The 27,639-nt window shown below is 46.7% G+C and overlaps 1 protein-coding gene across 3 annotated transcripts in view; it reads right to left on the reverse strand.

Moving 5' to 3' along the window:
• DYNC2H1 (dynein cytoplasmic 2 heavy chain 1) overlaps positions 1-27,639 on the reverse strand; it is a 1,560,829-nt gene that overhangs the window by 839,309 nt on the left and 693,881 nt on the right. For all 3 annotated transcript variants that reach the window (XM_086935265.1, XM_086935264.1, XM_086935263.1), the window contains exons 48-50: positions 25,896-26,026; positions 13,848-14,096; positions 4,751-4,859 (exon numbers count right to left, since the gene is read on the reverse strand). In XM_086935265.1, coding sequence (XP_086791391.1) covers positions 4,751-4,859; positions 13,848-14,096; positions 25,896-26,026 — 489 coding nt within the window. The remainder of the gene's footprint in view (positions 1-4,750; positions 4,860-13,847; positions 14,097-25,895; positions 26,027-27,639) is intronic.

A 27,639-nucleotide genomic window follows, 5' to 3' on the forward strand; every position in this document is an offset into this window, starting at 1 on the left:
TTAAAATCTTGACTAGGCGAAAGCATGAAATGTATCTAGCCAATAAGCGGACCTCTCTGGGAGCAAAACTTGAACTTTTTCCACTCAGATATTTTACCACCAAAACCAACTGCTTTAGTGAGACTCCATCCAATGGCTACCCGCCTTCGAGAGGACTTCCTCTAATACAGTCTGCAACCTTGTCCCACTGGAGGATTTTGACTTCCATTTCATAGACTAAGTCAGTAGGCAAACTCTTTGACCGGGATGAACCTGCCTGGTGTATCCAACCTGCGCTCCACCAAGGACTGGGCATAGGTCCCAGTCAAAAGCAAACAATGTTAAGTGATTGGAGCTTAACTTTTACATGGTGCTTTTTGCCTTAAATATTTTTTTAAGTCATATCTCTGGTTCCTCCACTTAGATTGTTGTTGTTTTAGTGTTGTTTTGTTTATTATATTGTACTTTATTTTCTAAGTTGGAATGTGATTTTTACTGTGTTGTGTTTTGGACTTTTTTTTTTTTTTTTTTTTTTTTTTTTAAAAAACCTTTATTTATGAAATGCACAATACACAGCGTCTGCCTACAACCCCGCAGGGCCGGCCGCTATGACATACAAAAGAAGGACACAAAGGAAGCCATTCGGACAGGACGCTGTTAAAGCCAACTATAAGCAGAGAGTATACTGTGGAGTAGCGAGCGATTGTATGAGGATAGAGAAAGGTTTAATTTTATGATTTTGTCGAGTACGAATTATAACACTACAAGGAGAGTGGAGGCTACTAAATGACCAGGATAGCTATAATCAATCGAAGAACACTGAACCCCGACCCCCAAAGAGAAGAAGAAACATGGAAGAAGAAGAGGAAGAAGAAAAGAAAAAGAGAAAGAGGGCCATAGAAACAAAGAGAGAACATAAAACACAACCCATCCCCCCACCCTGCATACCAGCGGAAGGCCACGGCCCACCCCCCCCCAATAGGCATGCCTGTCGCCCCAAGAGAACCCCCAAATGGGAAAGAGAATAGAGAGAGTGAGAAAGAACATCCCACTCCCCAACTCCCGGAAGAGGAGGGAGGAGCCAAATTCAACATATCTCCGGTCCCCCCCCGGCCCTTCGAATCAAAATCTAGGAGTAAATCAAACAAAAGACAGTATCATGCTCAGATAGTGGTAGTCCCAGCTCAACCATCGCATACACCAATAACAGGGAAGAGCGATTTAGCCCTGGCCTAATCCCGGGTACATCCCCGAATGGAGTTCCAGGAGATAGCTTGCCCCCCTGAAAACCAGAAACAACATGGCAGCATATACTAGAAAGTCATTGGAGGGCCTAACATTAGTCTTCCCGGGCATACCCGCTATGCAGTGTCTCCCCACTACGTAAGATAGTAAAACAATAGCAGTCTTAATTACGATAGAGACAGGGTGGGTCATTGCGGTGCGCACAATCCAAAGCGTAGCAGAATAAGTTCCAATACGAGTCCCATTAGTTCGTCAGTCCCGATATACAAAACAGAGGCCTTCAGCCCTGGCCAGAGCGCGCGATGGTAAAAAACAAAACACGATGTGTGCACACAACATTTATAGGAGCAGTTTCAATCCCTGTGCAGCCCACACGGATAGGCATTGTGTCCTTAATCACCCCAAACACGGCATATTAGCGGGCACACGTCGAGGCTTGACATTAATATTCACCCTTTAGGCCCCGGACCCAGACAGAACCCCCCTCCCCTCATCAAAGAGCACAGCTATACAGGATAGACACAGGATCAATTGGGAAAGAGGTTGCAATTGCAAATCAGTCACCATATCCAAACGATAGACAGTCCAGGTCACCGCCAGCCGATTAAACTAGCCGAGATGAAGGGCCACATCAACCCTGGCCCGATCGACGAAACTGCTCCAGGCATGGCCATTCCAGCGGATACCCGTCCAACAGAACAATGGAGCAAAATGCTTATATGTTCCATTGTGCAACAAGAAAGTCCCCGTCCTCAGCCTTGACCCCTTCGAATCCGCAGTCTAATCGAAACCAGTGTAAGTGCTGCCAGCTTGGACGAATTGGACCACCATGGAGACCACCGTAAAAGTTGAGGTGCAGGAGACAAGGCAAACTGGAGCGTTGCTTGACTGTAAAGAATCAGAGGATGTAGCATTGCCAAGCCACGGCTAGAGCAACAGGGAGCAAAACGGTGTATTAGTTCCAAGATAGCAGCCGGCCGGTGCACAGAGAGCAAGTCCAGGAGGGCGCTCGGCAACGTGGCACCCAAGAACAAAGGGGATGGGCGAGGCGGTGACGGGGACCCGAGCCCCGGCCGCACCAAGGAAGCAATATTGTCAGACTCCTCCAGAGAAGGACCGAGGAGTACCGCATCGGATTCTGGGACACGTCCCTCCGCCACCGTCCCGCACCCCAATTCGGGTAATCCACCGATAGTCGGCTGAGGATATGGCTTAACGCGCCGCACTGGAGAGCCATCCCGGCCAGCCAACCGGGCCTCATCAAACCGGTCCCCCAATTCGGTAGCAAAGTCTCGGAAAGCCAATCGCAGGTCCCCCAGTGCAGCCAGGATGTCGCAAAGCCTCAGCGGTGGATCGAGGATGGAGGGTGCTGCTGTGTCCGCCATCTTAGGTAAACTGCCATTGAGCGCCCAGGGAAGCAAGCCCCCGGCACCAGCCATCGATATCAGGCAAATAATGAAACCTCTGTGAGGCCCCGATGGTGCAGGAAACGTGAAGGCAGCCGGTCGTGAAGAGGCTGCAAGGATAGAGGAAACTGTAGCTCAGGGAGTCCCACCGGCAGGATCAGGGCGTCCGTCGTAGAAGATGGCGGCCGCTGCTACAAACTGCAACAAAGAGACAATCCCGGACCCCTTCTGCTGGGCCGGGATACATGAAGCAGGAGCCGGAAACAATGTTGCGAACGAGTCGCGCTGGGCTGCTGTCAGGGAGAAGGCTGCTGTGAAAAATCCACCAGCGCCGAGCTCCAGGTCCGGTGCCCCGGCTCCTCCCTCTCCGCAGCGGCCGCCGCTGTCGTAGTCGCCTCCGGCCGCCCCCACCAACAATGGCCCGGCTGCTCCCTCTGCAGAAGGCCGGAATGGTGACCGAGGCTTAACTCCGCCGTGGTAGCTCCGTTTCCGACCGGGGACACTGCATCGTGGTCAGGAGTGCAGCGCCGGGAAGCGTGATGCTAGGAAGCGCAGGATTTTGTACAGGATCTCGGTGAAGGGCGTCAGGATCGGCGGAGCCGAGGAGCTAGGCGGCCATCTCGGCTGCAGGCTAGGCTCCTCCCCGTGTTTTGGACTTTTAAACTGTTTTGGTAATCCTTAATGCCTTGCACAGTTTAAGTTAAGCTTGTCTGCTCTGTGCCATAGCTCCTACGGTAGATCTCAGGTTTGAATTACTGAAACCTTTGGCTGGATTTAACAGGTTAGTGATGTTATTACTTGTGGTGGACTATTATCCTTCCCAGCTAAAAAATTATTTTCTTGCAGTCAAACATTTCTGCTATGCCGAGGCATAAAACTTTGCATCAGATTTACAGCTTTTCAGGGTTTTGATTTACTGCCAAGAGACTTCCTGGTTGAGGTCTTTTGGTTTTTAGAGCTTGTTTCCACCCCTGCTGATGGTTAGTTACTGGTGTCCTGGCCTTCCACAGAAATGACCATGTTAAGAATCTCTGCTATCACCTCCGGCACTGTTAAGGGGAATTTAGCCTATATAAGAAAATAAAGGGATGAATGGGTAAGTCCAGCTATGCTTCACTTTGAAGGTGCCCTATTGGATCAAGAAGATTTCAAGGTTTGCTTGCCTCCGATGACATTCAAGAGTCCTTAGAAGTATGGCTTAGGAGGATGGATCTGTAATTATCACCGTACCATTTTCTAAGCAAGTTTTCCAGCTTCTTTCTCCACTTCACTCACCCCTATGTTTTATAAACACAATCTTTAAACTCCAATTCTTAGACACCGGGCTAGCATTCCATTAATACGATTTTCTTCAATAGGATGTCCTAATTCTGAAGTATTTGCTGTCACCTCATCTTTTGTCACACAGAAATATAACCTTATTTATCCTCAGCCAGTATATTTTAAGGTAGTCATTTTTTTGGGGTCATCTTTTATGGGCCATTGGTCCCCAAGTACCACCAAGTAATTCCGTATGAGAATATGTACAGTTATCTCATAATGGCCATGGGAAAGGAGCTTGGCATCCTGCTAGAAACTGGTTTGAGTCTTCTTATCTCACCATTGGGTTTGAATACCTTTCTCTTCAACTTTGTTTTCTCTCTGTGGTATGTAGGATGTGTACGATTTGGAGGAGCAGCTCAGGTTGTACTTTGCTTATTAGAATACAGCTAGCTCTGATGTTAATGTACAGTGCTGTGGCTTTAAAAAAAACCTTAGAAACCCATTGCCTTTCTTTCCCATAACGATTAGGTGATCAATCTTACTTTTTTATCTCTCCAGGAGGCCCACCCTTTCAGTTCCTTAATTGCTTTAACTATTCAGCAGCATCAGGTTTATCCTCGACTCGAGCCTGCAGGTTAATTCCAATTATTCAGACTTCATGTGCAGCAGAACCTCTGTTAGTACCAATTTGCTACACTGATGCTTCAGAAGCCCAACCCGATGAAATGGGAAATTATTGCCAGAGCACAAAACTGAGGCAAGAGAATAAGTAACTAGATGAAAGGTACTTGGTGATGACAAAATGTTCACAAGTTATGCACTAAACAATGATTCATGTATTATTCAGCTCGACTTACCAGAAGATAAAAGACTGTTGATCATCTCAAGAAATGTAGGATGTACAAACTGATAGTCCTCAAGAAGTAAAACAACCTGCTGGCCATCGATACCTGCAAGCTGCATCACCTACACAAGAAATCATATTAGTTACAAACCTGTTGTGATGTGTTATATATTAGCAAACAGTACTGTTCACAAGGCAGAAACAAAAGGAATACAAAGGGCTCCTGTACAGTTGCATATGTGCACAAGTATTAAGAGTACAAAGTAAAGAGGATTATCCCCACAGTGCGAATTATTTCTAGTGCAGTGATGAAAGCTAACAGCATTGCTGCACCCTAATTACCATATGCAAAGGTTAAGGTGAACTCAAAATCCAAAAGTACTGTAGTTTTGCTCGCAATGCACACATTTGAAGAGGAATTTGGAGTACTTCTTTCAATGTTTAGTTCTCAGCTGCACACAGGTTTAGATCTATGTCTGCCAAATCTGTTTTCAATATGCAGAGAGTGGACATTGGGTCAGCCCCTTGCTCATGATTGGATGGCTTTGTTGTCTATCTCACTTCCCAGTTCCTGATTCAATGGCTTTCCTATCTATTCTTCTGTTTAGCTCATTCATAAGCCTTTCAGGTTTTTATTGTTCTGCCTGGATAAGCTGTATCCTTCCACGTATTGGCCACTATCATCCCACACCTCCTCTCCTCTCTCATGCTAACCACCGTGTTTGCCAGCTCTCTACCCGTCCAGAGCAAATTTCTTTTTTCTTTGCCATGGCCCCGTAGATAGAAAGCGCTGCTAGGCCGCATCCTTGCTTTTTGCTTCTTTGAGCTATTTATTAATAAAAACGTTTAACTTATAGGTCTAACATAGCCACCCACCATGTTAAGTTGGTAAAATAAAAAATTCGCACGCACACAGTGTGAATCACGATGCATGCAAGCACATGCGTCATGAAGCACACATGCATCACAATATTTGGCTGCACATCAGTGGTCATCTTTAAATAGATTTTGTTTATTTGTAAACCTATTACAAGATTTCCAGCCAGTGTGGCTCACTGGTTAGAGCAGGCAGACCCTGAAGCAGAGGTCAGACCCGGGACCAGGGTTCAATTCCCGACGCGGCAGGGTCTTGAGCTCAAATGTCCACGGACTCGATAATTCTCGCTTCGGTGCCTGACCTAATCATGGGTTCACACTCTGCAACTCTGGGCATTAAGCTTGCTTAATCTCCACAACGGCCCCCCGCGGCGGGATGCCTGGCTTTCACCTTGGGGATGCCCGTTAGGGGCTATCTCACAGGGAAAAGCCAGGACGGGTTCCCAAGGCAAGCGCCGAGATGCCTCCGGGTGATTCGAGCGCTATATAAGAACATACAAAAAAAAAAAAGTGCACATGAGTTAGCACATGCAATGCGAAAACAAGCGTTGGCATTGCAAAGACTGAGCATTACAGAGCTGAAACCTACTGGATCTGACAATGCTGCTTAAAAACAAACTGGGAGCTACAATAGGTTATTTATCTTTCTGCCATTGCAGTACACCGCCTGTGCTTAGGTAAAGTCTCATTAGCCGTTGCCATCTGCTGCCCTGGTCGGATTAAACTGATTTCTACACAAAGGCAAGACATCAGAAGTCAGAACTTAGAAGGACTAGCCTGCTCTGGCAGGGGAGGTGTTAATTAAGAATGGATGCCACAGAAGTAGGGAAAAACTTACCAAAATATATATTTTTAAGCTCTGTTCTGTGGCCAATTAGGCTTTTGTTTTATCCCTTGATAGAAATGACGAGTGGAGCAGACATGGGGAAATTTCAATTAGAAATGAGGGGTGGAGCAGACATGGGGAAATTTCAATTAGAAATGAGGGGTGAAGCAGACTTGGGAAATTTCAACCATAAAGAGTCCTTACTTTCACCAGTGCACCGGGACCAAAGCAGGAGTTGTGCTGCACTCAATAGAAGGAGTTGGCCAATAGCAGCTGATGTGCCTAGTGTTCCACAATGGGTGCCAACAGCTGTTAGTGTCTGGCACCAGGAAGATAGGTGGACAATTACCGATTATCTGTGTAACCTCACCTAAAACAGGCACATCCGCTGTCTTCTTCTTGTCCCTTGTCCCTACCACTGAAATTGGAAAGCAGGCAAGCAATCGGTTACGCAAATAGGCAGAGATTTCCTTTTCTAAATATACTATCTGAAAGGCACCTTTGGGACAAGGTTGGTTTCAAATTTAACCCATTTGCAGTCAAACAAGTGGTGTTTGTCCTCTAAGGACTTTTCCCACTTATCCCTTTTCTTCATCGCTACAATTTGCTTACTTAAATTCAGTGGGACATTTATATCATATATTTTATAAACTGTACTGATGTATCTATGGTTGATTTGCCACACAAAACACCTCACACATTTTCTCTCAAGATCAACTTGTTGCTCTGGTCACTGCCAATGGAGCGCCTAGAGACAAATTGTTGATATCCGTTTACCTCTGTGGATCCTTCTTTTTCGATAGTGTGGGAATTAATTCACAGTTTTCATCAAGAATGAGGATTCTCAGCCCTAAAACACCTAGTCTGACAAGCGTGGAGAATCGCGACGCGCGCACTTAGGACCCGGCCTCTCCGGACCCCGCCCGCTCCTGGTCTCTGGTGGTTGGTCGGGCGGACGGCCCAATCGGCGTCCGGCCGACCCATTTCCGCTCCGGCGATATCGCGTGACCCGAGGGTCAGGGGTGGAGACTCTGGGCCTATTTAGGGTCAACTCCCTGTGACTGGGGTCTCTGTTCCCGCTATCACTCCTTGATACCTGACTGCTCACGCCGGCACCTGGCCATTCTCGTGATCCGGGCCGGCTTTCCGAAACTATAGAAGCAGAAGACTCGAGCGTCCTTCGTGTAGCCAGGTAAGGGGTCGAGAGCCTCGGGGGGCCTCGTGGGCAGCCGTGAGTCACGGTGGGTGCTGGGAAAGGGATAGGAGTGTCGCTGCTTTACGGGGTTTACGGCTGTGTGCGTGGTTCCTCGTGGTGCGGACTCCTGCCGAGCGGCGTGAACGGTGCATAGGGGTGCGGGAGCAGGGAACGCGCGCTTTTAGGTGTTATAGCAAGGTAGCGGGAAGCGCGAGATAGTTAGCATGGCGCCCAAAAAGGGAGGACAAAAGCGTAAAGATTCGGAGCCTGAATTGGCACAGATTATGAAATTACTGCTGAAAAAGTTGAGCAAGGAGGCTCCTGATAGCGGGGATGAGAGCGACTCTTCTCAGGGGGATCAGCCCGAGGTCGTTGAGCGGCCACGCAGGGGGGTGCCACCAAAGGTCGCGGATCCTCCATTAAAGAAGAAACCTAAGGCACAGCCTAAAAAGAAAGGGGGAGCCAGGCAGGGGAAGAGTAGGCCTAACCCTGTCAGGGGGAAACGGGACGAGGGATCAGTAGGTCCTGTCCCCACGCCTCCGTTAGATGCAGAGCTGGTGTACCCTTCCGTCCCCATCCCGAATGTACCCGCGCCAGTAGACCCAGTGGGTTCAGTGTTGTCCGAGATTAGGGAGGCGCTGAAGGTGTTAGCCCCAGGAGGCCCGGGAACCGTAGTTACGGTCCTCCCGGCCCCACTCCCAACGCAGCCGGTGGCCGCAGTGGCAGCCGTGGGCGATCCGTTAGATAGCTTGCTGGCGTCGGTTTCCACATTGGTGGGCCAACTATCAGCCCTGGAGAAAGTGGTGGAGAGAGTGAGCTCTGGAGCGGCGGCACCGTGGGGGCCCCCTCAGGCCGCAGATCAGGGCGCGTTGCAGGACATTCAGAGGTAGTTGGCCCTCGTAGTTGAGTCGCGCAAGGCGTTGCCTAGTGTAGCGATTGGAGCCCATCCCACCGCGACAGCGATAGCTGTAGCACCTACAGGAGGTAAACCTGGTGACTCTACAGCAAGGAGCAGCGAGGTGGGGGTTAGTCAGGGGAACGTATTGTCCCAGTCAGGGATGTTAGCTACGCATGTGAGTGGGGAAATGCGAGAGAAGATTTGGAGGGGTGCCTACGTAGACATATTCTCCCTTATCAGACCAAAGAGAAGAGAGGAGGACTACAAAGACAGGGAAGGGAAAGAGCATTCCTTCCGAGAGCGGAGACCTAGGATTGAGGAGACGATTACCAATTGGTTGTGCGGCTTTCACGTTTATATGACAGTGTTGTTGGAAAGAAGGCCGGAGTTGGCGATTCCACTGGTGTTTTATACCAATAAGATCGTGAAGGCCCACTCCAAGCATGGTGGTTCAGCTTGGTTGACTTATGATAGGGAGTTTCGCTGGGCGAAGGAAGAAAACCCCTCCATTTGTTGGGATCAGGTCGAGGCCAATGCCTGGTTGGAGAGCGTGAGCACTAGGGAACACCCGGCTAGGCAGCCCTTTCGGACTTCCCAGGGAGGGCCGGGCGAGAAGAAAGGTACATGCTGGGCATTCAATGGTAAAGGGTGCACATGGCCCCCCGGGCAGTGCAAGTTCAAGCACGCATGCGCCTACTGCGGTCACCAGTCCCATCCCGAACCAAAGTGCAACAAGAAATCCAAGGAACGGGGGGGTAATGCCCCTAAGGATATCAAGCCTCCCCAAGTCTAATCTGCCTACTCCTGTTGATATTGAGAAGCTGATCTTTTGGCTGGACAGGTATCCAGATAGGGCAGCTGCTAGGATGTTGTTCGAAGGTTTTTCCAGTGGTTTCCGTATCCCAGCATCGCATGTCCCCCCTATTACTCAGTGTAGGAACCAAGTTTCAGCAAGAACCCATCCCTCAGTAGTGGCCACAAAGGTGGAGAAAGAGCGGGCCTTAGGCCGAGTAGCAGGCTCGTTCCCGGCTCCTCCCTGGGAGAACTATGTGTGCTCCCCCCTGGGAGTAGTGCCCAAGAAGGACCCGGGACAATTCAGAATGCTCCATAACCTATCTGCACCGAAGGGTGCATCTGTAAACGATGCCATCGACCCAGCAGTGTGTTCAGTGACGTACTCGTCCATCGATGCCGCGGTTCAGAAAGTGAGGGAGCTAGGCCGTGGGGCGTTGTTAGCGAAAACCGACATTGAGTCAGCATTCCGCTTGTTACCGGTACACCCTGAGGACTACCATTAGCTAGGCTTTCAGGTCCAACAGCAATTTTATTACGACAGATGTATGCCTATGGGTTGTGCGGTCTCCTGCAAGTACTTTGAGACCTTTAGCTCCATGCTGCAATGGGTGTTTTCACAAAAATCAGGATGTACAGATGTGGTGCATTACTTAGATGACTTCATGGTGATGGGTCCCGCATTGTCGGATGCCTGCGCGTTGGCCCTAAGCTAGCTGGTGGCGATGCTAAAGGATTTTGGGGTGCCGCTGGCACCGAGCAAGACAGTCGGCCCTGACACGTGCATGTCCTTCCTGGGCATTGAAATTGACACAGTAGCGGGGGAATGTAGATTGCCAATGGATAAAGTAAAGGCCTTTTCCCTAGCCATTGAGGTAGCATTGGCGTGTCCAAAGGTGACGTTGCATCAGTTACAAGTGCTTGTGGAGCAGTTAAACTTTGCTTTGCGTATCATTCCCATGGGACGCCCTTTCTCGAGGTCTATAGCCAGAGCGATGGTGGGTCTTACCCAGAAGCATCACCGGGTGAGGTTAAAAGCAGGGGTGAAGGAGGACCTCAAAGTATGGCGTCACTTTCTGGCAGATTTCAACGGGCGGGTAGTATGGCCCGCGCCTCCGGTGTCCAGTGTGGAGATAGGATTATACACTGATTCAGCTGGAAGTGTTGGTTTTGGGGCAATCTTGGGCCCTGCCTGGTGTGGGGCGGTCTGGCCAGCGGAGTGGCACTTAGCAGGCTTGACTAAGAATTTAGCCTTTCTAGAGCTTTTTCCCATCTGGGTTGCAGTTACGGTTTGGGCGGAGCGCTTCAGGGACAGGGTCGTGACCTTCTGGTCAGATAATATGGCAGTGGTTCAGGTTATCAATCGGCAAGGGGCGACTTGCCCACATGTGCTGAGGTTGCTGAAGTTGTTGGTGTTGGCATGCTTGAAATTGAATTTGACCTTTAAAGCTGCGCATATACCTAGAGTTGATAAGCATTTTGCTGACGCTTTGTCTCGTTCCAAGTTGCAGGACTTCCGGAGGTTCCACCCGCAGGCGGAAGAGCGCATGACGACGTTCCCTACGTCACTGTGGAAAATTGGAGCCCCGCTTTAGCGGGGCTGGTAGGTGCCGCTCTGTGTGACCGCACCAAACGTGCTTATCAGTCACAGTTTAATGTTTACAGATCATTTGTGGAACAAGCCAGAGGGGTTAGGATCTTCTCAATTAAAACAATGTATGCCTTCTTACAGGTTCTGCGGGATCAGGGCAAATCAATGTCTTATGCTAGGGCCGCCTTGGCAGCGATAGGCTTCTTCGCTAAACTGGCGGGGGAGCGGGACCCTGGGGCTTCATTCTTGATCAGGAAGGCCTTAGCGAGTTGGGCCCGATTGGACGGGCCACGGCGGGACTGTCGTAGGCCTCTGGATCTCCCGACCTTGATCGATATTCTGGGGGTACTGCCTGTTATTTGCCAGTCACCGTTCGAGGGAATCATGCTGGGGGCCGCATTTTGCCTAGCCTTTTACGGGGCCTTTCGCCTGGGTGAGATAGTTGGAGCCTCCAAGGTAGACCATGGGGGAGGGTTGCAGTTCAAAGATATCTCCCTTTCCTCGGGGGGCCTAGTACTGCGGTTGGGACGTTCCAAGACAGACCAAACAGGAAAGGGGGTCACCATCCGTTTGCTGCCAGCCCCAGGGATAGCAGCCTGCCCCGTATCCAGTATGCAGGCGTACTTGGCCCGACGCCCAGCGGGGGGGGGGGGTCGGGTCTCTTCGTCCATGAAAACGGGGATTGCCTACCAATTAAAAGCAGTATTTGGGTTGACCTTGGGGAACCTGGGTCTGGGAGCAGTGGGCTATTCCTCTCATTCCTTTAGGATTGGGGCCGCTACTTTGGCGGCTGGGGCCGGTCTCACCCCAACGTGGTAAAAGGTGTGGGTCGCTGGACCTCGGATTGCTATAAGCGATATGTGAGGCCGGAATCGTTGTAAAAACATGTGTGTGCACTGTCTAACGGCCTCATCTCTCTCCATTCTGATTAGTATGCCCACTTCCGTGGTATGGGTACTCGGGCACTCTTTCGTGCGTCGCGCGGCGGTGCGCTTGCAGCAAAGAGAGGTGGTGAAACTGGCCGCATTGGGCGAGACCGAATTCGTATGGCACGGCGTGGGAGGAATGCGTATCCGACACTTGAGGCGGATCGTTGAGGAGCTCAAGGCACGAGAGCACAAATCGCCGGATTGGATTATACTACATTTGGGTGGCAACGACATGGTCGACAGAGGGCGCTTGGCTGTCAAGGAAGCCCTACTAGCAGAGTTTGCCTGGCTGGGGCATGAATTCCCATCGACAAAAATAGTCTGGTCTGGCATGATATCACGCAGGGCATGGGGCCCAGGAGTGCGTCCTAGATCTTTGAACGTCTCGGTGAGGCGATTGAACGGCGAACTAGCAAGGTTGTGCTCAGTGAAGGGCCGCTTGCGCTACCTCCAGCACCGGATGATATCCTGAGAAGCAATGTACCACCAGGATGGGGTGCATTTGTCGGACTATGGAACTGATACTTTTATCCGAGAACTTTGGTCATTTATACTGAACGCAGGTGTGGAGGGTGTCAGACCTGTGGGCCTTGGCCACCCTTGTGGCGGAGAAGAGACCTGCGATCAGTAAATAGTGGCTAAACAAGATGGATGGGAGCCCGCTTGCCGGGCTCCATGGGCCAGCTCTGAGGGGGGATATGGCAAGCTCTCCACTGGGAGGAAGTGACCACAGGCTGGGGAGGCTAGGGCGACAGATTTCGAGCCTCCCGGGCGACCCTGGGCAGCCTGGTGGTCGAGAGGTGGGCCCCGGTAATGGCGGACAAGGATAGAAGGGCGGGACCCACCACTCTAAGGGGCAGGTGCACGGCACTTGGCGTAGGATACCCAGTTGCGAGATGCAAACCAGATGGTGTTCCTCCCTTAGGGTTGGGAAGGTGATGGAGCATGATATGCTCATAAATGTAGTTATGTTATAACTTGTGAATTTAGATATGCATGTTATTGCTTGTCATGTTTATACAATGTGGTGAATAAACATGGCCTTCTTAACCCCACCTGAATCTCTGGTGATTTCAAATGTGGGGATCTTGCATGTCTAGGGTAGTTGGGCGGCGGGGCATATCTGGAGGGTACGGGTCCTAAGTTTCCCGACACCAGCTGTTGCAGCACGGAAACATACTGGACTGTTTTGACGACTGGGTATGTTAGGTCAGTCAGTCAAAACACTTTATTCGATTAGTTAAAATCATAAAAGACAAAACAATTCATACATACAGAAATTTTAGCATTTCATATATTTACAATCTCAGCGTGAACCCATATAAAACAGAAAAAATACAATTCATTTAAAAATCAGTCAGGTTTATACATTTATCGGGTATGTTAGGTCATTTATGCTATCAACATGATGTCCGTGAGAGTATTCCACAGGCATTGACTATACGCATGAGACTCTTGAATTTGTCAAGGCACAAAATAATTAAAAAAACTAAAATTTGTGTAGTTTGGCTTCAACTGGGAAATGCATTTTCATGTTTGAAATGTGTTTGGTGGACATATCTTACTATGTGTTGCACAATTTTAACACAATAAATTATAAATAATGTGTCTGGACCTGTTAAAACTATGATACCGTAAAAAACTGTTCAGGCATTAGTACTTTGGATAGCCATGCAGTAATTCATGGAACGCAAAGTGAAATGTCACATGTACCACCAAGAAGACAAAGTTAACAAAACGTAACATAACATATAAAATTAGATAATAGTACCAAAAACAAATCCAGTGGTAAGATCAATCATACCACTGCAATGAATAAAGAGGAGAGGGAAGTTAGCACATGGAACGTGGATATACCGAGCCAATACCCATTTTCCAGCAGTTCCACGTACAACTGTTTGTACATATGCACCGAACGTCCACAAAATTGCTATTAAACATCTTTAACTGAAAAATAGTTTAAAAGAAACAAGTAGTTTATAAAACACAGAAAACAAGCATACCTGTTTGAGATCGGTTTTGAACTGCTTTAATTCATAGCCTCTGGAGATCTTGGGAGTGACAAGCATAGCACCATGCATGTGGCTGACTAACCCTGTAATAGTCCGACGCCCAACACCGCTGCGTCCTGCCAACAACAATGATCCTCCAGGAAAACTCAGGACTCTGTCTATCCTGGACATGTAATCAAGGACTTCATGAAAAAGTAACAGATCAACCTCCTTGTTGTCTCTGCTGTATTGGATAATACCCTGCAATGAACAGTATGGATAGTTTCTATTGAAAGCGCCTCAAGTCACAATTATTTCACTTCATAGTGCTTATCAAACACACCACATGCTCTCAGGAGGATCAACTGGACATTATATAGAGAATTAAATTCATGAGGAAGTGCCCAACTAAACATATTGTCTGATAATGCAACATAAACAGTAATGTGAGATCAAGCTAACAAAGAGTCTTTAAGATGGCAAAAATATTTTGCAGTCTTGGGGAGCTTTATGCACTCGTGAGAATGTTGTTGCTGCCATTGAACCAATCTCAGAAATGATCCCATAGCTATAAATAAAATAAACAAAACGTAAACAATCAGTGTAGTAGTGGTTTAATTGGGCTACGAAGGCCATATCTGCCTTATTATGGCCTATAGCAAATGAGCGATGGAAAAGTTACTCACCTGTAATCCTAGTCCTCTTCCAGTGAATCCATAGCAAAGTCATAAGCTCTGACCATGCACGGGGATCCTGGAGCAGTTTACAAAATATACATACATGTATATCAATACTTTAGATATGTTTGCAACATAAACAAGAATTGGAAATGCAATAGGTCTCGTATTTATTCGAGTTAGAGCTAATGGCATTGTAAATGGCAATGTCTTTTAGCCATGTGTTATTGAGTGTATGCATGTGGTGTGAAGTGGAATTATGTGGGTTGGATTGGAATTGTAGCAATAGTTGCATGCTGCGCTTTAGATCAATATGTTTAAAATTAAAGTGCACCATACTGCGATTGCTACAATATTTAAATGTGGATGCGTTAACAGTTGATGTGTGCACTGATCGCTGGTGGTGTGTGTGCCTGTTGGAAGCGTGCACTGCCGGCTGGAGGTGTGTGTGCCTTGTGGAAGCGTGCACTGACGGCTGGTGGTGTGTGTGCCTGGTGAAAGCGTGCACTGATGGCTGGTGGTGTGTGTGCCTGGTGAAAGCGTGCACTGACGTCTGGTGGTGTGTGCCTGGTGGAAGCCTGCACAGACGACTTATGGTGTCTGTGTCTGGTGAAAGTTTGCACTGACGGTGTGGTTGTGTGTGTGTGTGTGTGTGTGTGTGTGCGTGTGCGGTTGTGTGTGGTGGTGAGTGTGTGTAAGTGTGGACTGAGTGTGTGGTGGTGAGTGTGTGGGGTCTTATGTGTGGGGTCTTATGTGTGTGGTCTTATGTGTGTGTGTGTGTGGTGGACTTAGTTCGAGTTTTCGTACCCTGCACACTCACACACTGTTCACCCTACACACTCACCCAATGTTCACCCTGCACACTCACACACTGTTCACCCTACACACTCACACAATGCTCACCCTACACACTCACACACTGTTCACCCTACACACACACACTGCTCACCCTACCCACACACTGCTCATCCTACACACACCCTGCTCACCCTACACACATACACACTGCTCACCCTACACACACACACTGCTCACCCTACACACACACACTGCTCACCCTACACACACACACACTGTTCACCGCACACTCTCACACTGCTCACCCTACACACACACTGTTCACCGAACACTCTCACACTGCTCACCCTGCACACACTGCTCACCCTGCACACTCACACACTGCTCACCCTGCACACTCACACACTGCTCACTCTACACACTCACACACTGCTCACCCTACACACTCACAATGCTCACCCTACACACTCACAATGCTCACCCTACACACTCACACACTGTTAAACCTGCACGCTCACACACTGCTCAGCCTGCACGCTCACACACTGTTCACCCTGCACGCTCACACACTGCTCACCCTGCACGCTCACACACTGCTCACCCTATGTAATGAGAAAAGACCTAGCTCTGCCCTTTGGCCTGTGTTGTAATCGTACAGTAGGTTGTGAGTAGTTGCGCTTGATTGGCTGGGGCGTCCCCTCCTTGCTGCTCCCCTCACAGAGGGCCGGCTGCCTCCACGAAGCTCCCAAGACATGTGTTCAGCTGTTCTTTGTTTTAGCTCCTGTGTGTCAGTGCACCGTGTAAGCGCACAAGCATACCCTGCTCTCTCTGCACTCACTCTCACTCTGCACTCACTCTGCACTCACAGTCACTCTGGCACTCACTCTGCACTCACAGTCACTCTTGCACTCACTCTGCATTCACAGTCACTCTCGCACTCACTCTCACTCTGCACTCACTCTGCACTCACAGTCACTCTTGCACTCACTCTGCACTCACAATCACTCTCGCACTCACTCTGCACTCACAGTCACTCTCACACTCACAGTTACTCTCGCACTCACTCTGCACTCACAGTCACTCGCGCACTCACTCTGCACTCACACTGCACTCACAGTCACTCTCGCACTCACTCTGCAATCACTCTGCCTTCACTCTGCACTCACAGTCACTCTCGCACTCACTCTGCACTCACTCTGCTCTCACTCTGTACTCAGTCACTCTCGCACTCACTATGCACTCACTCTGCACTTACTCTGCACTCACAGTCACTCTGGCACTCACTCTGCACTCACAGTCACTCTGCACTCACAGTCACTCTGCCACTCACTCTGCACTCACTCTGCACTCACAGTCACTCTCACACTCACTCTGCACTCACAGTCACTCTCGCACTCACTCTTCACTCACAGTCACTCTCACACTCACTCTGCACTCACAGTCACTCTCGCACTCACTCTGCACTCAGTCACTCTCGCACTCACTCTGCACTCACTGTCACTCTGCACTCACTCTGCACTCACTGTCACTTTGTCACTCACTCTGCACTCACTGTCACTCTCGCACTCGCTCTGCACTCACTGTCACGCTCGCACTCACTCTGCACTCACTGTCACTCTCGCACTCACTCTGCACTCACTTTCACTCTCGCACTCAGCACACAGAGCCCCGCTACAGGTACCAGCAGTGTCTCACGGTTAGTGACGCTTCTCTGCATTGAGCGTGGTATTGTGCTCACTCACTCTGCATACATACCTCAGGCAGGCCACAAACTTCCAAACGAATCACTCATCAAAATATGTGTTTTCAAGCACTGGGACTACTTACACACGGGAACAGGCTGGACACACACCAGCACGAGGCAGGGTGACACGTTATCACACCGTTCGCACAGGGGCAACGCACAGAGAAAGGCACCCCCCAAACAAGGAGAACATTCACAGCAGAGAGGGGCGGCAATGGCGGCAAGAGAGGTGCACTCCTGGGTACACAACAAGAGAGACAGCACCACGGTTGAATAGACCTGGAGGACATGAACCTTCTGTGTGTGTGTATGTACTTGTGTGCGTACGTTTTAGGGAGAGAGGTGGGGTCCCGCTTACATAAATTGGGGTGACTGCAGGTAGAAAGGCCGGTAGGATGGAATAGAACCGGTCACGTCATGAACGTCAGGCTCTTCCCAAGGGTAGCGCCTGACATGTGACAGACTCTAGCCAACACCAGCCTCCCCAGTAGATCACGTTCAGCCAGGGTACCCCCAAAAGACCCTATCGGACTGTTCAGTCTGCTAATGCCTGCTGCTGTTCGCCCCCTGAGCCCAGCCCCCGGGCACTGTCTGTCTCTGGCCCGCTCTGTGAACCCTGCCGATCTCTCATCTGCTTGCTTTTGCAGTCTGTCTCCATATCCAGTGGCCCTCTCACCCTTCACTGTAACACGCCGTATAGGTCACTCCTGTGAGTAATCTATGCCAGGATATTTGCTAACCATGGGAACAAGAGGGCGTTACAGCAGAAGGGACGCGAGGGAACATGTCACCCTTAATTTCGATTGGAGACACAGTTTTATTTCCTTTGGGGGGGCTCTTAAATACTCACATATACCTGCTTACAGCTGTGCGTGTGTGTGTGTGTGTGTGAGATGTATATGTATATGAAGGCGAGTTTCTCGTTGCTAAATTTCACCTTTTGGCGGTGCTTAGAAATTGTTGTGGGATTCACTCCAATTAGAAGGTGAGCAGGAAGGGGCTTCCAGATGTGCCACAGCTCCTCGTCGGTGTGATGGGGGGGGCTGCGTTGTTTATGGCCTGGGTACAAACAATGGAAGCGTCTTGCTGCAGCACGGGTGCCACACTGATGGATTGTATGTGACTTCAGCGGGTTCAAATGCGTTCTGCAATTTTAGCAGACACAACACATGTGCATTGTAAGCCTTACATTTGAGCCCTAGGCTCATTCGAGTACATCACATACAGTTAGCAGTGAGACTGCATATTCAGAGAGTATTAGTGAAATGAAAATATTGTCTCGAGATAGCCTTAGATGTACCTAGGGCCCCGGAACAGAAGGGGGGGAGGGGGGAGTAGAGAGCTGCACGCGATGGGGAAAGCGTAGACACAGACAAGAGGCGCTGACAGGGAGAGCTCTGTGAAATGGATTTAAAAAAAAAAAGCAACGTGCTCCCAGCATCTGTCTTCAATTACTGCGGGCCCTGACAGCTGCGATAATTGACGAAATATGCCCTTCTGCTGCGCATGTCCGCACGGAACATGCACTAGGCGGAGCAACTCTAACGCCTATGGCCTATTGCGTGCTCTCTTGTAAAAACACACGCATGCGAGGGCCAATTGTCATGCAGCTGGCAACAAAAACCAGCAAAAATCACAAGCTTTCAGGAATTCGGTAGGTACAATTTTCGAACCCCCCAGAAAAGGACTCTTAGGCCACGCCCACTTCGTGGGACGTAGGCCGAGCCCTAAAAAGGTTAAAAATTGGGAGATTTCATTGATTTTCATTTAAAAAAAGAAAAAGGTCCATTACCTAAAATTTAGTCACTGATAAAAAGTGACCTAGGAAAATCTTTCACAATTTTTTTTTTTTTAAAGGAAAAGGGAATGTGTGATATGGTTAGTCAATAGATTGCAATGCAAAGCATTGAAGAGAAAAACTGGCACCGTCCCGTGCCGTGCCTGTTGATAGGACGATGATTTTTTATTGGACGAATAGATTGCGGAGGGGACTTGAAAGAAAGACAATACCCATTCTGAACAATATCCAAGACCCATCTGTCTGCAGGTAATAGCAACCACTCTATTGTGTTACAATACTTCCTCCAATCAAAGTGATTGACGGAGCTGGGGGAAGAAGTGACTCATTGTTTTGTATGAGTCTTTCCTGCTGCAGATTATTGATGCTACCCTCCTCTACTTCTAGAGGTTTTTCGTTGATGGTAAGACTGCTTTTGCTGGTGTTGTTGCTGGATATGAGACCAGTGAGGGGTTTGAACCCTCTGCAGGTAGTAATACCTGTCATAAGGCCTGTTCCTCTTTCTAAATGATTTTTTTCTTTCCCAGTCTCACAGCTTTTAAGGTGTCCAATTCAGTTTTCAACCGTGGCATTTCATAATCCATCTGAGATCTGAAAAGTTTATTTCCTGAGAATGGTAGGTTGAGTATTTTATGTTGCGCTCCCATTTAAAGACCTGCTAGTCTGAGCCATGAACTTCTCCTAGAAAAATACCATGTCAGTAGCCATGAGTGCATACATCCGATATGTCAGAGGCTGAGCCAATTATTTGATTTAAAACCAACATGTCCTCGTTGATGACCTCGTAAAGTCTTGTCTGTCCATCTTTGTAGGGAGTCCCAAAGGGATCGATCATCTCACCCTGAAAGGCCATTAGCACTAGCTTCTTGCATTATAGAAGCCAATGTCTCACACACTTTTCTTCCCAGAGGGTCTATTTTCTTACTGTCTTTGTCCGGTGGTACGGAAGAAGACAGTGCTGCTGTGTGTGTGACTTCCTTGCTAAAGCCACAATTATTGAGTGGTAGCAGGCCTGACTTAGGAAACAGAGGGTCTTGGACACGAGGCTTATATTTTCTAAGAACCTAGAGGGGGGCAATCTCATTTATGTAGGTTTTAATAATAGCTGCATTCCAGGCTCAAGAAAACCAGAAACTAGAGGAATGAGAGATCTTGGTGATATTCTCTGATGTAGATTTAAAAATAGGACTGAAATAGATGTAGAAGGAGTGGGAGTGGGCATAGTAATATTCAACTTAGGTGCACCTCTTACTAACACCTTGTTAAACATTATTAGGTCATCAATTGGTTATACGCTCCCTGGAGGTGTGTTTGAAAGAGTTGGAGATTAGTTGTCCATGATGGAGACTGTGTCCTGTGGGAGTGAGCAGATGGGGGGCTTTCTCTATAGCATCACCAACAGCTATGTTTGGATCTGGGTCTCAAGCAATGTCCATGTGACAAAATCCTGTGGTCTTGTGGAAACAGAAGGTGATGTAGGGGAGATCCTAGGTGAAACCCTAGGCGATGTTACTGAACTTGGAGAGACATCAGGTGGCGTAGCTCCCCTTGGTGAAGGTGTACCAGAAAGTACAATTTCTGGAGTATGCCGTGAAGGAGAGTATGTCTGAGTAATCTGAGCCTGGAGTGTCAGGTCTCTCTGGAAGACATTCCTGTAACCATTTTGGAGACAGTTGTACAGACAATAACAGAGATCTTGCTCTGGATCTCAATGTTTTTGATGTCGATTGTGGTAGCTTTGACGTCAACGGAGGCACACTGAATGTCGAAGGAGGCAGACCCGACGCCAACAGCGGTGGCTTCGCCCTCGACGGAGATGGCTTTGCCATTCACTGTTGTCTTGCAGTCAATTGTGGTATTTTTTATGTTAACAGGGTTTTTCTACGGTGACAGTTGGGGTTCCTTAGCAGTTGAGTGTCTTGAGGTACCTGATGATGGCAAGCAAAAATGAAGGTTCAACGGTATGCTTCTTGACGTCATGCTTCTTTTTTGATATTTTTATTGAAATCAAGACTTTTAGTGAAAACATTCCATCTTGATAGTTCCATTCTTCCGTATTATTTTCAGTTATTCAAAAGGAAAAAACATATATTAGCAGCTTATTGTACATACATCTTGGCCTGTTAATAAATGGGTATATAGTTGCCAATGATCTTCGTCGGAAACCGGGACTACATTGGGGGGTGTATATACGCCTGCCCTATATATGTTCCATTTGCCACATACCCGCTCCCACTTTTTAGGGCAACCGCTATGAACATATGTAGATATTTGCGCCACCATAACCATATCCATATCTATATCTTTGCAATAGTCTCTCAGGACTGGGGCAGTGCATGCCCCCCAAAGCCTGGCAATATTCCGATTTGCTATCGTCATGCCTAGGGTTGCCCAAGTTTGTGTTGTGCGATTCAGGTCTGACATCATGCTTCTTGACGTTGATCATGAGCGATGTCTATTCCTCTGATGTCTTCTCTCTTTGGAGCTACCTCGGGAGCAATCCTTGTAACAAGAAGCAGCAGCTCTGGTACAGGCTGACCTTCTCCATGGCTTCTAGAAGATCTGGCAGCATGTACTCAGTCCTTTCTTTGCTGCAACCCATGTAGTCTGATCTTCTGTCTATTCTTCCAAATTCTTCTCAAGAAGGACTGGCAATGTGTGCAGGATTCAGGAAAATGATCCTCAGGAAGAATCACAATGCAGAATATGTGGGGATAGTGCTTTTTTTCCACAGGAAGGGCACTTCACAAAAAGTGAAGGCATTTTTTGACAGAAAAAAATTATTATTTTTCAACAGAAAAGGTTCTTAAAATATCTTATTCTTTCCGGGAGCTGGAAAAAATTAACAGCCCTAACTGTCACCTGTGAGGCATGATGAGATGTACGGTGTATTGTGAGGTTCTTAAAGATATAGTGCCAGTTTTTCTCTACTATGTTTTGCATTGCAGACTACTGACTAACTATCTCACACATTCCCCTTCCTCTAAAGAATGGTTTGTGAAAGATTTTCTATGGTCACTTTTTTTTTTTATCAGTGACTGAATTTTATTTAATTTGCTTCTTTTTTTAAATGAAAATTCAATTAAATCTACTCATCTTGTTTGCCTTACCTTAGGCTGCTAATATTTATGGAAAGTACAGTTTGGGCTATCATCTTAAAAAAAAGATTCTAATTTCAACATTTTATTTGACAACACCACTGCTGTTTCTCCCCTTAGAGCCACTGGATACCCATAATAGTCATTTACTGAATGAGGCAATGTACCCTAGTATGTTCCCCTTTTCCTCTCTATTGTGTAATAGAAAGGGTACTTGGAAGATTTTGAATAAAACTTGCTGCTATTACTTGCTGCTGGATTAGAATGTGTGGCTTCTAGAAACTGCCCCTGACAGAATCTTCTACTGGAAAAGTTGGGTGCAACAGAAGCTAGAGTATGACCACACTCTAAACCACTTCTACTGGACAATGCCCATAGAAAATCTGCTCCATTGAGGGGCCGATAATATAAGTGAATGCCACATCAATGCCAACCTTCCCAAACAAAAGGGAAGATTGGCAAAAATAGGTCTCACCTCCTGCCGATCCAAAGAAGATCTTAAAATTCCAATGGACTCTGATTTGTTTTTCGACTATTACCAACTTTTGAAGGTTCACAGTAGAGACAAGCTATCATTAAGGAATTTGGCAACCTTGCACTCTCAAGTGACATAACTCACGTCCTTAGTCTGTGTGTTACGTATATGGTAGCTTGCTCTAGAGAGGAAAAACCAAAAGTAACAGTGCTAGATGATGTGATAAGGATGTGTAGTTAAGAGTTCTTCCCAGAGCCAGAGAAGGAGAGTAATGGGTGTACTGAAAGCAAGCCTATCATATGGCGCCCCTTTTATTTTGCGCACAGTTCAGCATTGCATTAATTGTGCTCAAATGGGGAGCGAGAGGAGAGCCCATATATTGTAAAATGGGGGAAATGCTTATGGAACCTTTTGTAAATCACAGTTTCTGAAGGGTTACCCCCAAACGTTTTTTTGTTGGCTTTGGACCTGGAAATGTGCATTTTACCACTGCTAACCAGTGCTAAACTGCTTGTTCTTTTACCCATTTGGCACATTTAATTTACTTATAAGGCCCTAGCAAAATGCACTAATTGGTGCCCAGGGGGATGCAAATAAAATGCTACTAGTGAGCCTGAAACATGAATTGTGCCACCCACTCAAGTAGCCCTTTAAACATGGCTCAGGCCTGCCATTCCAGAGCCTGTGTATGCACTTTTATATTATTGACCTGGAAAGATAACCTCTTGCCAGGCCCAAACCTTCCTTTTTAATGCATATACGTCACCCCTAAGGTAGGCACTAAACAGCCCAAGGGCAGGGTGCAGTGTATTTAAAAAGTTAGACATGAACATTTTAAAATTGTACAAGTCTTGGTAGTAAAATTCTCTTAAATTAATTTTTCACTACTGCAAGGCCTATATCTCCCATAAAATAGCATTAGGATTACCTTATTACATTTTATAAGCGTAATTTCCAAATAGGAAGGTATGACAGGTTCATTTTTGGTGTCTATCGAATCATAATTTAAAATCCTAACTTATGGTGAAGTCGGATTTTAAATTGCAATTCTGAAAATGCCTCATTTAGAAAGTTGCCATTTTCTTGCCTTAGCCATTTGGTGCCTGTAGTCTGCTCTGGTCATATGACAGGGAGTAGTTTGCAGTTTGGCTTTGTGTATTCCCCCTAGACAGCCACACGCAATGGGAGCTTAGGTATGACCTATTGGGCCATTCTGGCTGAATGGGAGGGAGGTCCTGGGCACAGCCTCACTTACACTTGAATAGGCTGGTTCCTGTACCCACACAAATAGCTGCAAACCCCTTGTAGTTAGCCTGAAGCTAGGGCTGGAAGGACAGGAGAGATGTGCCCTTCAAACACATGCCTATAGAAGCTTCTCCCCATTTCAAAGGCACAACTGTGTATAAAAGAAGGACCTTAGATACCACCACTTCAAGTACATTTCAGGACATGTGGATACTCTGCCTGGAAGAAGGACTGCTGTACTGCTGAAAGGACTGCCACTTTGCTGAACAGCTACTCTGCTGGACTTCTGTTTTTCTGTGCTAATCTACTGCCTACTGCCCTCTTGCCTGGGTGAAAAGGACTAGACCTGCATCCCCTGAACCCAGAGTGACTCTAAGGGGTAGCTGGCTGGTCTGTTGATCTGAAGTCTCAGGGACATAAAATACTTCCAGTTTACCTGCTTCTGGAATCTGTCACCTGTGAGTCAGCCCTTCCAAGAGGTGCCACCCCAGTCCTGGACCCTTAGAAGTAAGGCCTCAGGTGCTTGCTTCAGTAAACCTCATGAATCCTCTCTCAAACCAGCCCATTGGTGCCATTGTGTGGATCAGAACTGGCCCATCCCTCCTGTTGCATGGATCGGCCCCAATGCATCAGCTTTATAACCACCACTGCGTGGCGCTCTACCCAGCGTCAGGTTTTTGCATCTCCATTAACGGCAGCCTCGACGAGGAGGCCAAAAACCCTGCATCCAGCCCCTGCGCTCATTGGAGCTTATGCATCGTCCCAACTGCGCAGATCAGGGTCAGCGCATTGGCTCCACTGTGTGGATCCACACCAATGCATAGCTTGGACTGCACCACCCATCCCTCGACATTGACGCATTCAAAATCATGGTCCTTGTTGCTTGCCCGCGCTTTATCACGGTCAACCTGAACTTTTTACTTTGTCCCAATCTGGCCCGGCCAGATATCCCAACTAAGCGAGATCTTGCTGTTTATTCTTTAAAAATGCATATCTCAAGTTCTACTTTTTGGATTGTTGTCGTTTTGGTCTTGTTTTATTTATTAGAATATTCTCTATGTTTCTAAACTGGTGTGGGATCTTTTTGTGTGGTGATTTAACCGTTTGTACTGTTTGACGAATTGCACAAATACTTTACACATTACCTTCAAGTTAAGCCAGACTGCTCTGGGCCAAGCAACTAGAGGGCGAGCACAGGTTAATTTGGGGATTGCTGGTGCCTTTACCCTGACTAGGATTGAGGTTTATGCTTGACCAGGACTCACACCCCAGTGAACCAGGAATCCAATTTCCAACAGAAGACATCAAAATGTTAAGGAAAAATTAGTTCCCAGAAAGTAACAGGAGAAGAATACAAGTCAACCAACCCAATGAACAGGAAAGAAGCTGTGCTCCAGGAGAGGGGCGAAGAATATGAAGTAAGTAGATAAGATTCACAACAAAGCAAACCAATGTTAAGAAATGGGTTGAACAAAAGCCCACTGCAAGTATTGGTATTGGCCGCAATAGGTTTTCAGCAAGAGACAGCTTCAAGCTGTCGTTAGGCCAAATGTAAAAACGAAATGCTGCTAAAATAGGACACTCAGTCATTTGAAAGCCTAAGCCTGTAATGTCTGTCATGTCAGAGGCTGCACCTTATAAACCTTAAGAGTGCTTAAACAAAATATGAAAATAAATGTGTAACAGCCCATAGGTTAATGCTAATATTGCACCTGTGAGGGTCATGGAATTAGTTCTTAAAATCACTGTCATTTGATTGAATGGCAGAGTCAATACCAGTTGACTTCGGTATCAAAGAACAGTTACATTCAAATGAAAAAAATATCAAACTTTTGACATTTTGGCCACAAAAAAGTACATTTTACACATATTAAGATAAAATGTATTCAGCTCCAACTGCTTGTTCAGGCATATGAATAAAATTGATTAGTCAGAATGCTTTCGGCTGTATATGTTAATTTCTGAATATTATGATGGCAGAAGAACTATTGAAACACCAATAGTAGTGGCGTTATCAAGGTCTTGGCCTATGCCCATTCGCAAAACTATTCATACGAGGGATTTCATTACAATTCAACAATTAACATTTCAAATACGTTTGCTAAAGTTTGCTTAAATAACATTTATATATTCATTTCATTACCCTTGTTTTCTAGTTTCCATACATGTAGCCATAAACAAAATTGCTTTTCAGTTTACCAAGAAAACCAGCTTTCCAAACATACCTTCTTAATAACATCTTTTAAGTCAGCAGAGCTCAGCTTTCCAAGCGGTCTCCCATGTGGAGGCAATGACTGTCCAGGAGCAAGTAATGCACCAGTCTCATGAAGAGCGCCCCATGTTACATAAAATAAATCTGTGAAAACAGTGTTTACAGTGATTTAGCATTTTTAAATAAAGGGTTTTGTTTTGTAAAATATGAATATGTGTAAATACTGTTAATGGTCAATTTTCTATTGTGATATGCTCAAGGGATCTGAATAACGTTGTGCTGTAAGAATTAACTCTGACAAGATCATTATTGTAAAACTTCTTTAAAAATACTATTTTCTGTTTGTGCTCAAGTAAGGATTACGTTCTTTTCATTAATAGAGAAGTCAAGTAAATCTGCTCAGTGGCATGAGGAAGTACCATAAATTCTTTTCCTGAAGTCACTCTTTCAAAGTCAATAATCTTCAACCTCAGTAACCCCACGATACACTTGAGTGAATTAACTAGAAGTAGGTAGCGTTGCTTATATAAGAGACATCTCCATGAGCACAGCCTAAAGTCTGCCGGAAGAAAGAATTTAAATTCTTGATGAATGTTGTAAAAGATGAAGGATGTTGAATTAATCATTTGTTTGACTGTTTTTATTCATGTGATACTGTAGCTCCATATCAAGAATCAATCATCTGAATATACATTAACCCATCTGTTCATTCAGACATGTCTCCCGATGCATTTCGGGCAGGTAGCCCTTCGTCAGGGTAAGTATCTACAAAAGTAATGAGCAAAGTTGTCATAATGGGCACCAAACAAACAGGATGATATCCCTCCACCTTTAAACCTAGCGTTCAAAACGTGAAGTGCCAAACATAGTGATGAAACGCCAAAAATCTTAAATAAAATTAAAAGGTAAGAGTTATTCTTGAAGATGGTATGACTGTGTCAAAGAATTAGAAAGTACATGTGCAATAATACAATTAACTAGAAACAATGACATTATCCCCACCTAATAACTACCATATTTGTTTAAACCTGGATGGAAATTGATATTTCGGTGAGATTGGATCTGACAGTAAAGGCTAGCTTCATCTACAAGTACTGGAAAGACAAACAGACAGGCCTTGTTGTAAGCTTAAGAAGTAGAGCTTTCCATCTGACTGCTCATGAGCATAGGCACTTAAAGTGAAGAAGAAACAGCTGTGAAGAAATAAAAACTTCCTCCAAATCCCTTTCCATAGATGGGTGTGAGGAATCTGCTAATTTATGTATATTCATTGTGCTAATTTTGGCAAATATTCAAGAGTCAACATATGAACAACAAATGAGCTGATGATTTGTTGGTTCTAATGAAAGGTCAGGGTTTATCAGAGGTGCTGGTGCTATATGGCTGAGATACCCGCCACCCCCTCTCAACACAATCCCCAAGAATTGGGAAACCGGAAACAGTTCTTGAACTTTTGGAAGGCGGGAAGGGAGTCACCCTTCCCGGCCGTATTTATTAAAATATGAAACAAAATTAAAACATTAAAATAACAGTTTCATATTATGTACAATTTCATTTCCACATTACGATGTTTGGCTAACCTTAACAGATCTCTAATACAAAGGTTCTCCTAGCCGAACTAACATCCTACAAAACATTTGACTTGAAATTGTACATCCTAACGTTAAGGGCCAACGGCAAGGTCGTAACCGGTGTCAGATCCCTAAACCAGAAATACCCCCCTCACTGGTGAGAGGAGCGACCGCACAGAGGCGTAC

The sequence above is a fragment of the Lissotriton vulgaris genome, chromosome 8, assembly GCF_964263255.1.
Source record: "Lissotriton vulgaris chromosome 8, aLisVul1.2, whole genome shotgun sequence".
In the NCBI taxonomy this organism is placed as follows: domain Eukaryota; kingdom Metazoa; phylum Chordata; class Amphibia; order Caudata; family Salamandridae; genus Lissotriton; species Lissotriton vulgaris.